Source organism: Camelina sativa, chromosome 14 (assembly GCF_030686135.1).
Source record: "Camelina sativa cultivar CO46 ecotype springtype chromosome 14, ASM3068613v1".
NCBI lineage: Eukaryota > Viridiplantae > Streptophyta > Magnoliopsida > Brassicales > Brassicaceae > Camelina > Camelina sativa.
The window spans coordinates 30,755,808-30,769,768 of NC_141893.1; the positions used below are offsets into that span (position 1 = coordinate 30,755,808).

General features: G+C 35.4%; 3 protein-coding genes and 1 pseudogene across 4 annotated transcripts; all 4 read left to right on the top strand.

The window, feature by feature from the left end:
• Nucleotides 1–1,566: 1,566 nt before the first annotated feature.
• Nucleotides 1,567–2,463, top strand: LOC147928835 (uncharacterized). The gene has a single exon (XM_087486284.1). The coding sequence runs from the start codon at nucleotides 1,567–1,569 to the stop codon at nucleotides 2,461–2,463; it is 897 nt and encodes a 298-aa protein (XP_087342410.1).
• A 3,291-nt stretch (nucleotides 2,464–5,754) lies between these two features.
• LOC104744055 (uncharacterized) lies at nucleotides 5,755–6,282 on the top strand. The gene has a single exon (XM_010465080.1). It carries the CDS (start codon nucleotides 5,755–5,757, stop codon nucleotides 6,280–6,282), a length of 528 nt encoding a protein of 175 aa, XP_010463382.1.
• Nucleotides 6,283–8,678: 2,396 nt separating this feature from the next.
• LOC104742661 (myrosinase 4-like) lies at nucleotides 8,679–11,770 on the top strand (annotated as a pseudogene). Its single transcript, XR_015580571.1, has 13 exons — nucleotides 8,679–8,736; nucleotides 9,013–9,073; nucleotides 9,244–9,290; nucleotides 9,381–9,456; nucleotides 9,581–9,658; nucleotides 9,751–9,837; nucleotides 9,932–10,175; nucleotides 10,292–10,410; nucleotides 10,513–10,730; nucleotides 10,819–10,850; nucleotides 10,941–11,036; nucleotides 11,166–11,274; nucleotides 11,378–11,770. The product of XR_015580571.1 is annotated as a myrosinase 4-like (transcript).
• A 657-nt stretch (nucleotides 11,771–12,427) lies between these two features.
• On the top strand, nucleotides 12,428–12,952 carry LOC104744056 (uncharacterized protein At4g02000-like). The gene has a single exon (XM_010465081.1). It carries the CDS (start codon nucleotides 12,428–12,430, stop codon nucleotides 12,950–12,952), a length of 525 nt encoding a protein of 174 aa, XP_010463383.1.
• The last annotated feature ends 1,009 nt before the right edge of the window (nucleotides 12,953–13,961 follow it).

A 13,961-nucleotide genomic window follows, 5' to 3' on the forward strand; every position in this document is an offset into this window, starting at 1 on the left:
ACTTTTTTTTTTAATATACTTGGTTCCTTGAAATTCTTTCATATTATAGTGACATATTATTGACATTGCTATAGCAAATCAATTTAGAATATTTATAGTTTCTAACTTTTATATCAAGTTTCAATATTTTAAAAATATATCAAAATAAATTATTTAAATTTTATTATATTATATAAAATAATAAAACTCAAAAAATATATGAAATTGAATTAAAATATTCAAATTTTGACCCGTTACTCAGTAGAATTTTTAATTCAATAGATATTATTTTTAAAGAATAATATTACTAAACCTTGAATATTTTATTGATTGAACAAATTATTTTTGTTTTTAAAATTCAACTTATGGTATATCCGGAAATAAAAATATTTTTTAATTATAATAAATAATATGATAATTTATTTTTTTCACAAAATAGACTCATATATAAAAATGAGAGGTGAAATATAATGATAATTAAAAAATTAATATGTTAAGTTAGATATCAAAAGATTTTATTTGATGAATAATTTAATAAAAAAATTAATACGGTAAGTTAGATGATATCAAATGATTCTTTAGAATATTCTCTTTAAGATTTTTGGAAACAACGTATTCTAGTAATAAAATTTTCCAAAAATAAATTAAGATTGCACTCACTATGTAACTTGTAACCAATTAATCTATCAATTAATCGATAACCTATTTGTAACCAATTTATTAAAATTATATAGTCTACAAAACAATGTTGTGTACTTCCGTTTTATTAAAAAGGGGATAACATGTCAACTACTCCCTCCGATTTAAATTGTAAGATATCTTAGCCAAAAACACGCAGATTAAAAAATAATTATTTTCAATTCACCCAATCATAATCAAGATTACATAATATAAAATATAAAATTAATCTAAAAGCTGCATTGAAACTTGAAAACAACTTATATTATAAAACAAAAATACTTCTCTAAAACATCCTATATATATTAATGGCGTCTCTTCTCTCTGAGAAAGGCGATTCTCTGGGCGATGACGGTTCCTTTGGTCGTCGGCCATGTTTTCTCTCTTCGGAGTGTTTTTCCGATCGATTTAGGCTTATTCTGATTAAAATCGACGGTTTCTTTCTGTCTGGTCATCTCCATGGCAGTTTTCGGTCTCCTTTTTTTACGGAAGATAACTACCATCGAAAACTGCCATGGCCCGACAACTATAAAATCTCTACAATGTTTTGTTACTTCTCCCTCCCGTTTCTGTTATACTTTAACGAAACTACGACTACAAAAAATGAGTGATAATCTTCGGTCTTCATTGCAAGATTTGGATCTGGGAATTGATGATGTTCCAGTTGCATTACCACCGGGATTTTGTGCCATAGCCGCTGAAATCAATCGATTCTCTTTGGTGGTTTCCACTGTCAATCCCAAGAAGCAGAATCTCCGGGCTTTGATTAACAACATGCCGCGTGTTTGGGGTTTCCCAAGAACTTGTTATGGGTGAATACTGGGTAGTGGCAAAGCACAATTCATCTTCCAATCTGAAGCAGAGATGACTTTGGTACTAACTCGGGGACCATGGGCTTTTATTGACTGGATGGTGACTGTTCACCGATGGTATCCGAACATCTCTATAGAGGAAATGAAGATTATCCCATTCTGGGTTCAAATCAGAGGAATTCCATTGCTATACCTCTCCAATGCCATGGCCAGGTACATGGGTAATCAAATTGGTTATGTTAGAGAGGTTGACTTTGATGAGAATGCTAGAATAGTTGAGTTTGTTAGGGTTAGAATGGATTGGAATATAGATTCTCCCCTACGTTTCAACCGGAACTTCCAGTTTGTTGAGAATATCAACACATTGATCCAATTCCGGTTTGAGAGATTGAGGAATTTTTGTACCAAATGTGGTTCTCTCCAGCATGATGTGAAAGAGTGTGTTCTGAATGCACACAATGATGATCCGGCAATGGATAGTGATGATGACAATGATGATGATGATCCTCCGGATATTAATAATGATGTGGAGAAGAATGCGGTTTCCGAGAACACACTTCAGACAATTGATCCATATGTTCTGATTCCAGGATTACAAATGGCTTCTACTGCGTACAATCAAGGGAACAGAGTACCATCAGAAACATCAATGGCAAGTGTTTTCGAAGACACAGAACTTACTGCTGAGAGACTTCGCTATTTGCACGCCAAACTAATCAACAACGATGCATTTACCAAGAAGGATTTTCTGGAGGAAGAAACGGATAATGCTAATGCTTCTTGGTCGAGGGGAAAGAGGGTCAGATTTGAAACATACTATCGCCAAGTTGAAGCTGCAGAGGATAAGGCGGTCCTGAATCTCAAGGATCCAACACACCAACCTACGGAGGTGCAGGGGGCCTGGTACCCCCAATGCCACCATGAGAGTCGCTTTCTGGAATTGTCAGGGTGTTGGAACATCGCTGACTCGTTTGAGATTAGCTCGTTTGTGTAAAATAACTAAGTGTGATGTTTTGTTTTTAATTGAAACTCTAAATAAGTATGTTGTTGTAAAGGATTTGGCTATTTTCTTAGGATTTCCAAACGTTATCACGCAACCTCCATAAGGTAGAAGTGGAGGTTTAGCGTTATTATGGACGAATGCTGTTTCGATATCCGAGATTTGTAAGGATAATCGAATGATCGATGTAAAACTTAAGTATTATGATGTGTGTTTCTATTTGTCTTGTGTTTATGGTCACCCACACCAAAGTCTAAGACATATATTATGGGAAAGACTTGAACATATAGCCACAACTAGAACAGGTCCATGGATGCTCCTTGGAGACTTCAATGAAATTTTGTCTAACTTAGAGAAGATAGGAGGACCGATGAGGGATGAATGAAGTTTTCGGAATTTTCGTCATATGGTTTCAGTCTGCGACATCAAAGACATGAGATCAAGAGGAGATCGTTTCTCTTGGGTGGGAGAACGTCATAGACACACTGTGAGATGTTGCCTGGATAGAGTTTTTGTTAATAAGGCATGGTGTGCTATGTTTCCAAACTCAGAGACCCAGTTTCTAGACTACACTGGCTCAGATCACAAACCAGTATTAATTAACATTAGTGTTGCTGAACACATTGTTAAAAAACCATTCTGGTTTGATAAGAGATTAATCCATCATCCAGGATTCAGAGACTCTGCTATACAAGGATGGTCTGTCACACAGGGAAATGAAAATAACTACTTGATAACAGACCAGATTCGCATTTGTCGTCAAGCTTTATCTCGGTTTAAACATCGCAAGAACATGAACTCTGCTCAACGTATTGATGATTTACAATTCCAAATCAATAAATGTATGTCTAGTTTCAACAGAGCAGATCGACAAAGAATACCACAATTACATAATCTGCTGGAACAAGCATACCGTGATGAAGAGGTATATTGGCAACAAAAGAGTAGGTCACAATGGATGGTACATGGAGATCGAAATACCAGCTACTTTCAAGCATATGCAAAGACTTGATATGCCAAGAACTATATTGCTAGTATCAAAGATGAGCTAGGAACACATCATCGAGGGGATACAAACATCAGTAGGGTTGCAGAACAATATTTTCGAAAAGTCTACACAACCTCAGGGATTCCTGTGACACCGATTGATTTTGCTGACTTCAAATCAACAGTTACTCCTACCATCAATGAAGAACTAACCCGAGACTTCACAGACACGGAGATTTACAATGTTGTATGTCTAATTGGTGAGGACAGAGCTCCAGGTCCAGATGGATTAACTGCAAGATTCTACAAAGAATGCTGGGACATAGTCGGACCAGATGTGGTATGTGAGGTAAAATCTTTTTTCGAAACATCAGTGATGCGTCCAGGAATTAATCATACCAATATATGTATGATTCCAAAGATCGACAATCCTAACACACTTGCGGATTTCAGACCAATAGCCTTATGCAATGTTTTATATAAGATCATTTCAAAATGTTGTGTGGCAAGGCTGAAAACACATCTTGATGCGATAGTTTCTGATTCCCAAGCAGCTTTTATCCCTGGACGGATGATAACAGACAACATATTTGTAGCTCATGAACTGATGCATGCTCTAAAAGTCAGGAAAAGAGTATCCAAAACCTACATGGCTGTCAAAACTGATGTAAGTAAAGCCTATGATAGAGTAGAATGGAGTTTTTTTGAGATAACTTTAAAGCTTTTTGGCTTATGTGACAAGTGGATAAGTTGGATAATGGCTACGGTTCAAACAGTCCATTACTCAGTGTTGATTAACGGCTCTCCATTTGGATCAATCTTGCCAGAAAGAGGAATTCGGCAAGGCGACCCTCTTTCTCCTTATTTATTCATATTATGCGCAGACATTTTAAGCCATTTAATCAAAACAAGGGTCTCTTCTGGTGACATTCATGGGATTCGAGTAGGGTTTTTGATGTATACAAGTACTATTCTGATCAGAAAATAAATACATCAAAGTCACTAATCACTTTTGGTTCAAAGGTTTATGGATCCACACAAAACAGATTAAAAGATGTACTTCAAATACCAAATAATGGTGGCAATGGAAAGTATTTAGGGCTACCAAAACAGTTTGGGAGAAAGAAAAAAGAGATGTTTGAGTATATAATTGACAGGGTCAAAAAAAGAACATCTGGTTGGACATCTAAGCTATTATCTCCTGCTGGAAAATAAATTCTTTTAAAGACAGTAGCACTCGCAATGCCAGCCTTCTCCATGTCTTGTTTTAAACTTCCTCAATGAGTTGTTGATGATATTGCTTGGTGAAGACTGCAGTACTCAAAAAGAGAGGGAGGATTAGGTTTTCGTGATCTAGCTAAATTCAATGATGCCCTCTTAGCTAAACAAGCATGGAGTTTATTACGAAACCCAGACTTCCTACTAGCAAGGCTACTAAAGGCAAGATACTTCAAAGACACTCCAATATTAGAGGCAAAATCTCAAAAATATCAATCTTATGGATGGTCATCTATACTAGTGGGTATTGATCTAATAAAGAAAGGCTCTTATTGGGAACTAGGAGATGGAGCTCATATTCGAATAGGGAAAGATAACTTTATAGCGACTGATCCTCCTAGACCGATTCAAGTTATGGAAGAAGTTGCAGATTATCCAATCCAAAACTACATCAATGCATCTGGCCATTATCGTTTCTGGAACAATGAATTACTAGCAGCTCATGTCTCCTTGGAAGACATAACAAGGCTCCAGCAAATGTATATTCCATCACAAGTGAGTGAGGACAAACTTTTTTGGAACTATCATTCTTCGGGAGAATACACTGTTAAATCAGGATATTGGTTTGCTACACATGAACCAGAGTATAGACAAGAATTACCTCCCATCCCACATGGTTCAGTCATTATCAAGAACAGAATATGAAAACTCCCTATTCTTCCGAAAATAAAACACTTCCTGTGGCGTGTGTTATCTCAAGCTATTGAGACAAAGACTAGGCTGAACACACGGGGTATGAACCTAGATCCAATTTTTTCAAGATGTGGATTGCATGATGAAACAATACACCATATCTTGTTTGAATGCTCTTACGCTCAATCAGTATGGCAGATGGCTAACTTACGAACTATATCACTTTCACATTCCCACTCCAATCTCGAAAGCATCCTTAATGCCTTTGTGGATGTTCAGCTTACTAATACGACATCGACTGAACAAATTTTGATTCCTTTCTGGTTAATGTGGAAAATTTAGAAATCACGAAACAAGCATGTTTTCAAAAATTTCAATGTTAGTCTGATGTCAATACATGTACAAACAAGAGCTGAAGTACAGGACTGGGTAGAAGCGACAAATAGACGAAGAGAACAGGCTACTATTCATGGCACAGCATCAGACGCAGCTTGCTGGTGTCCTCCACAACTTCCATTTGTTAAATGCAATTATGATGCAAGATTTGATGAGATTAATCAACAAGTAACAGGAGGATGGATTATCCGTGATCACACAGGGGAAAGTTTAGCATGGGGAGCAAACAAATTAGGATCATCAAGATCACCGCTAGAGGCGGAAACAAAGGCATTAATGGGAGCAATACAACAAGTTTGGATAAGAGGTTTTACTTTGGTTCTCTTTGAAGGAGATTGCGCAATTCTCATTAACAACATCAATGGCAAAACGACTAATGTAGCTATTCGGAGTATTTGCATGGACATAGCTTGTTGGGCAACAAAGTTCAAGGAATCAAGATTTGACTTCGTACGACGCACTTGCAACCGCTCAGCTCATGTTTTAGCAAAATATGGATGTACAAGTCTCCTTGGCTAATTTCAACCATGTATCATCCTAGCATTGATTAATTCAATATAATTCTATTTCAACGAAAAAAAACATCCTATATTATGAAACGGAAGGAATATTAAATTATGGGTTTCCAACTTAAAATCAATTGGTAATGAGTAGAAAGGCATATATATTACTCAACTTCGAATGTGAGATATTGTATTCCTATTATCAACAAATCTTTTAAGGTGTTATAGTTTGACATCATTGACGTGTTACTTGGTTATAATTTAAGCCTAAGAGATGCTTTATAACAACAATTACGGCTTGACGATGTCATTGACAATCTATTGTTAATCCTATTATATTAATTAGAAAGTACAAATAGGAAACTAACCTTAAAATCTGTAAAAAAATTGCATTCAGTTGCCATTAGAAAATTTAATTAAGATTAATTAATTAATCAAAAAATAGAATTAATTAAAAAACGAAAATTGGAGGCACATAAAATAAAATAAATTGTAGAAAATTAAAACAAAAAATTTATTAGAATCAAAACTAATTCATACTTTAAAAAAAATTAACAGCTAAGATTTTAAAAATCTAATCGAATAAAATCTAAAGTTCATTACATCCAAATTTTTTATTGACAGGTTTTCAATAAACATTTTTAAAATACAAATTTTTTTTATATAAGCAAATCAAATTTTTAATCATAAATCTTTATAAATAATATAATAACAAAATACATTATTAAAAAATTTCATCAAACAAAAAGTTCAGCCCACGGTTTTCCGCGGGTTAGTACATAGTATTATAGTAATTTGGTAAGTTGTTATTTTTAGTTTTCCTAATAATTTCAAGAATTATGACTTATTGACGTTGTCCCTTAAAATCTGGTTTTAATTTGACTACGTTGTTTAATATTTGATACTTATCAATGAGACAAGTCATATTTTTTGCTTATGGAACGAAGATTGCTTCATTCACATAGTAAATTAGTAATATTAATATAAATGACCATATATTATGGACACGGAACTTAAACGTCTCCAACAAATTTCAAATGAATTGTAACTTTGATTGAATTAATTAATTGAATAATAATGTTAAGGAACATATATTCTCACGCAGACATGTACGTATAAACAATAAATCTGGTGGTTTGTTCAAAAAAAAAAAAAAAAAAAAAAAAAAACAATAAATCTGGTGTGGTAAGACAAAGTGTATTGCTTTTTTTCTTTTTATTAATTAGAAAACAAGACAGCGAGGTGGAGAACATGGAGGATCAAATTAAATATAATGCAAATGTACGTAACGAGTTAACTAATCTTCATGCAAGTCCCATGCACTCAAACCTTTTGCAGCATCAGGATTTATCATGCAAAAACAAACTACCGATTACCCTAATCTTCCATACCTAAGGTTCTAAAGAGAACTACTAACTAATCTCAATGAAATCACAAAAATCATGAAGATTCCTTTGCATGACCATGTATACGATTAGAAGAAGAAAACAAGTTCACAATTCACATGACATATATATAACTACCAAAAATTCATACAAAAACTTGAAGGGAAATTGCCCAAAAAAAAAACTAAAGGGAAAAAGAGTACTTAAGTTTCAAAACATCTATAATTATGATGAATAAAATCAAGTTTTTGTTAATAAAAAAAAAAAGTTTCAAAACATCTATAACTATAGCGGATTCACCATCCTGCTGAGACGGCTGGTTCTCACAGCTGCGTAACCATCCCTCTGCCTCCTATGATATTTGGTTTGGAATTTTTTTTTTTTTGATCATCAGTTAGATCTTCTTTTTCAGTCTTTGAAATTCTGCTGCTTTCGCTCTGAAATATCAAATAAGGTCCAAACTCAAAACTTTCAAGGTTTACTCAGATACATGCCGATGCAAATGAAAATGCACTAACTAAAACGAGAAATGAGTTTCCAGTTAAAACCTTTTAAATATGTGGTATCAATTTTGGCATGAATCAGAGAACGTTTACTTACCAACAGATTCGGTAAGGGTGGACTTTATTAATTGAAGATTCGGGGTCGAATCTTTCTAAAAACATTAATTAAGATTAATCTTCTAAAACATTTATTAAGATTAATCTTTAACGTTGGTGTTTGTGTTGTCCTTATAAGTTTCTCTATAAATAGAGACTTTTTTTTGTTGTAATTAATTAATCGTATCTTCTTTTGATAAATCGATGAAGCAAAAAGGAGAGATAATCTCAATTACCCATAAATCCGGTCATTCTATAAGAATTTAATGGCTTTGTGAAAGTTTAGCCAATGGGTATTCTTAGAATTTAACGTTAGCTTTGTGTTATGGAAAATTTAGCTACGTCAAAAACCTTTCTATATAAGCCCCTCCAAGTTCATCATTTTAATTCATCGTCTAATTAATCCTAAAAAGCCAAACAAATGCAAAGACAAAGACTCTAGAACCCATCGAAGACAAAAAAAAATTTACAAAATTCTCAAACATGGTAATTCAAAAAACTCTGTACACTATAGCCATCTTTGTCTTTCTCTTTGCGGTATCGAGCTGCGAAAAATATTGCACTACAGAATGCAAGGCCAAAGAACCCTTCCACTGCAACAATACTCTTACGTTTAACCGAACTGCATTTGCCAAAAATTTCACATTTGGTGTTGCTACTTCTGCATATCAGTTTTACAGATATTTTGGCTTTGGGGATCGATCGATTTCTTAGCTATATAGCATTTTTTCATAACCAACATGATTTAATTTCTTTTACCAGGTTAAAGGTTCTGCACATAGAGCACTTAATAGATGGGACTATTTCGCTCATAGATACCCAGGTCATAAACATCATTTACCGTATTATTTATTTAATATGAATTATTTATTAATATGAACCTCAATGTATGAGAAAACGTTTAAAAGTTATATATATATATTAAAAAAAAAAAAAAAAAAAACTATTGAAGCTCATATTTATTTTGTTATCTATATACAAAAAAAGTTCCAGATCACAGTACAGGAGATCGTGCTTGTAATTCGTATGAGCTTTACAAGGTAAGAGGCTATCAATGATGAATGTATACTTGTTCATTAATTAATTTTAGTTTTAATTTAATTTTAGAGTTTTCTTATAACCTTGAACAGGATGATGTCAAATTATTGAAAAGAATGAATGTTCAAGCATACCGATTCTCAATAGCATGGTCAAGGGTCTTACCAAGTAAAAAACACGTCTCCCAGCTAGCTTTTTCTTTATGTTTTCGTTTAAATAACAAAAAAAAAAATAGAAAAAAAAATTATATTTTTAAAATGACTGAATTGTTTTGTTTATATACTAATCTTAGAGGGGAGACTTATTGGGGGAGTGGACGAGAATGGGATTACATACTACAACAATCTCATTAACGAGTTGAAAGCAAATGGTATAAAATCGAAATGCAAATTACTTAGTCATACATTTTTAATCATTGTATTTACATTTTGTGACTTAATCATTTAACTTACGTGAATACAGGCATAGAACCATTTGTGACTATATTTCATTGGGATACTCCCCAGACTTAGAAGACGAATATGGAGGCTTCTTAAGCCCACGTATAGTGTAAGTGCATTAGCAGTTTTATAACTAAACTAATTTTCTTTGATTTTTTTTTTATCTATATATCTAATATTTAATATGTGTGATACATGAATAGGGAGGACTTCAAGAACTACTCTGAGCTTCTATTTCAACGATTCGGAGACCGAGTCAAATTCTGGATCACTTTAAATCAACCCTACTCCTACGCAGTCAAAGGATATGGGGATGGATCATATCCTCCAGGGCGGTGCACTGACTGTGAAGTTGGAGGAGATTCTGGAACCGAACCTTATATAGTTGCACATCACCAAATTCTAGCTCATGCAGAAGTTGCATCTTTATACCGAAAAAGATATCAGGTATATATATATTAATCACTTCTTTCGGCGTTAATATTAATTTGATTTGGCATATTTGTAGTTTGTAATCAAAAAAAAAATATATATATATATATATATATATATATATTATGCAGAAATCTCAAGGTGGTAAGATAGGAACAACCTTGATCGGGAGATGGCACGTCCCACTAAACGAAACTAGCAATCTTGACAAGGATGCTGCAAAACGAGCATTTGATTTTGCAGTTGGATGGTATGTATGTTAAGAGAGAGAGAGAGATCAAAGGTTTTAATTAGTTATAAAGCTTTTATAGAAAAAATACTAATTTATGTATATTTTCTTGTATATATGAAGGTTTATGGATCCATTTGTGTACGGAAAATATCCAAAAATAATGAGAGAGATGGTAGGAGATAGGTTGCCAGAATTCACACATCATGAATCAGCTTTAGTTAAAGGATCACTTGATTTTCTAGGGATGAACTATTACCTTACACGATATACAACTGACGGACCTCCTGCGAATCCGACAAACCTTAATGTTTTAACAGATGCACAAACTAATATTGCAAGTATGTAAAACTTTTCATATTTGTGTGTGTGTGTTTTTTTCTAATCTATCAATCATCTAAACACTCATTTTTCTATAATTGGTTTCAGTGTATCGCAATGGCATTCCTATCGGTGTTCAGGCAAGTATCGACTTTAGTTTAGAATATCATATTTAAATTAATTATAACGTTGTTTTTAATTCATTTTTTTTTTTTTGGGTTCTTCTACAGCTGATAGCTTCGTCTACTATCCTCCAGGACTCCGACAGATGATGAACCATATCAAAAATCATTACAAAAATCCACTTACCTATATCACCGAAAATGGTATATATATATATATATATATATATATAAAATTTTACATTTCATATACATATGTTTAACCAAAAGATCAGTATGTACTTATATATATGTGTGTGTGTTTATTATAATGATAGATATTTAAAATTTCAGGTGCTTCTGATCTTGATGCCGGAAACGTAACGCATGCAAAGGCTCTTGCCGATCATGGGCGAATTCAATTGCATTGTAGCCATCTTTCTTGTCTCAAATGCGCCATCGGGTGAATTATAATTCGCGTTTTAATCTCTAATATATATATATACCTTTTCAGAGAATTATAAATGTTAATACATCAAAACTATTCTTTTAAATATATATTATAGGGATGGATGCAACATAGCAGGATATTTTGCATGGTCATTGATGGACAACTACGAGTATGGAAATGGTTTCACTCTCCGGTTTGGTATGAATTGGGTCAACTTCGCTAATCCTGCTGATCGACAAGAAAAAGATTCTGGAAAGTGGTTCGCTAGGTTCAACGATAATAACCGGAAGCCACCACATATGTAAATAAATTCCATGTATCTAACCTTGAATGTAAATTTGTAAATTTGATCTCTAGACAAATCTGTAAAGTTCTCCTAGACAAAGTCTGTAAAGTTCTCTCTAGACATAGTCTGAGAAACTGCCATTTGAGGTTGTTTTTTGAGTCCATTAGTGTGTTAGATACTTTTCGAAAAGTAATTAAAAAAATATACAGTTTTTGTTAGAAATTTGAAGAATAGACACTTTTTTGCTTTGAATGATTTTGAATACTTTTTTTGTCATATATCCTAGGAATAAAACGCTCTCAGGCCCAATCCCCGAGAAAGCATGAAGCATCTTATTAACCAGATCTCAACCACTTTCGAGGCTTAGGAAAAGTGCATTATCCACTGGGCTTTTGGGTTTATGCGTTGCAAACCACTGGTCTCATGGGTATACCACCAAGATCCCCCCCTCTCCACCACCGCCTCCAGCTGCTAGATGAGCCTTCTCCGACCAAGATTTATTGCAACAGAGGTTTGCTCGCGGTCTCTCTACCCTCTTTAATGCTCTGTCTTGTTTGAATCTGACCTGAACCGTTTACAAACCTTTTAAACCCTTGGAACCGTGTTTAAAACTGCCCTGTAACCATATTTTTCCCCTCTGCAACCCTGTACTACAAGTTATCTGCTTACAGACCCGTTTAAACACTACAATCTCACTTTCACTACGGAGAAAAGAATACCATATAGTTTGAAAGGCAAAGGTATTGAGCGTGGATAATCCCCCCTCCTCCGAGAAAGCGAATCCGAGCCCCTAAGCTAGACACATCGGCACTAATAGCTGAAAATTCCCTCACTCTCATTGGTCGCCTTACAAACCCGGCAAATCAAAGATTTTACGCCATGTTCCCTTTCCTAGTCAACCGCTGGAACCTCCGTGGAAAAGCTGTGGGCTCAGATCTAGGTCGAGGAATGTTCCAATTCCGGTTTGACCTAGTAGAAGATCTTCAACAGGTGCTAGAAAATGGACCATACCACTTTGACCAGTGGATGATCATCCTTCAGAAATGGGAACCCATAATCTCTAAGAACTTTCCATCACAAATCCCGTTATGGGTGGAGATACATGGTTTGCCAAAACACTTTTGGCAAACAGAGATGTTGTCAGTTATAGGAGAAGAACTTGGCCAAGTTCTCCAAACTGATATTACCCCAGCCACTGCGAAAGTCAGAGTTCTCTTGAATGGCCTTCAACCCCTAACAAAAGAGTCAGTTGTGGAGTTCGCAAATGGTGAGGAGATAGTTGTCACTCTAGATTACAAAAACCTGAAGTCTCACTGCCACCATTGTCATCACCTAACGCATGAAACAAAGCAATGTCCAGGCCTCCTAACCAAAAAAGAAGCTTCTCCACCGCCACCTGATTAGAATCTGCTAGAGAAATATCCAGGAATTACTACACTCCCAAGGATAATTTTCTCCCTCTCCGCCACACTCCTCGAGCCTCTGACAGAAGCTTCTCAATGCAAAATGCAGCAAACCCACTAAAACGGACCTATGACCAGGCAAGATCCAACTTGGGATATTTTTCAAGACATGAGGCTCTCCCCCAAAGACACTTTGAACAAAGAATAAGAAACGATAGAGACAGAGAGATTAGTAGATCCTCCAACTCTGATTTCTAAAGATCTCACCTCAGGAAAGGTCTTTCCCCCCCCCCCCCATCGATTGCCATGACAAACCTTGCAATGGCGCGAGAAACAACTCCCTCCACTATCTCCTCAGCGAGAAGTCTCCGATTCTTCCCGAACCAGACGTCCTCCACTAGAGAGGATCACTACTGACAAAGAGCCGGACTCACCCTCCTCACAGCCAGGAAAGCTGCTCCTGATGGTCTCTTAGCTCCAGAGCATCATCTTTCTACATCAAAAATTGTACCTATAAAGGACCAAGTGTTTAGTGAACTTCGTGAAGTAACAATCCAATATATCTCCACTGCAGACCCTACTGAAAATGCGGCTAGAAGAATCTGAGTAAATCAGGGAGAAGCCTCTAACCTCATGGATACCACAGCTGACAAAATCGTTGAGGCGGCAGTGCTTGCATCCTCCCTGGAGTTTTCCCCAGCAGCTCTTGATACTACTAGCCCAACAGGGTTGCCACATCTTCCTCCTGTGTATCCCCAACATGATGAACCTAGAACAAGCAAAAGAGGACAAGGACGCCCCCCGTCAGTTAAACCGGTAAATAAAGCTGCGCACAAGCTCCCATGAGCAAAAACGCCTAAGAGAATCTTTACTCAGGGATCCCCAAAAAAGACTACGGGGTCAAAAGTTGGAAAAAGACCTCTTATCTCAAGTACTTTGCGAACCAAGCAAGTTAAGACTCCTCCAACTACTTCCCGCTGTAATAGAGGGACTGCAACCAATATGGATGC

Excerpts from the sequence above, each read along its gene's own strand:
- LOC147928835 (XM_087486284.1), top strand. The coding sequence starts at position 1,567 with ATGGTGACTGTTCACCGATGGTATCCGAACATCTCTATAGAGGAAATG.
- LOC104744055 (XM_010465080.1), top strand. The coding sequence starts at position 5,755 with ATGTCAATACATGTACAAACAAGAGCTGAAGTACAGGACTGGGTAGAA.
- LOC104744056 (XM_010465081.1), top strand. The coding sequence starts at position 12,428 with ATGTTCCCTTTCCTAGTCAACCGCTGGAACCTCCGTGGAAAAGCTGTG.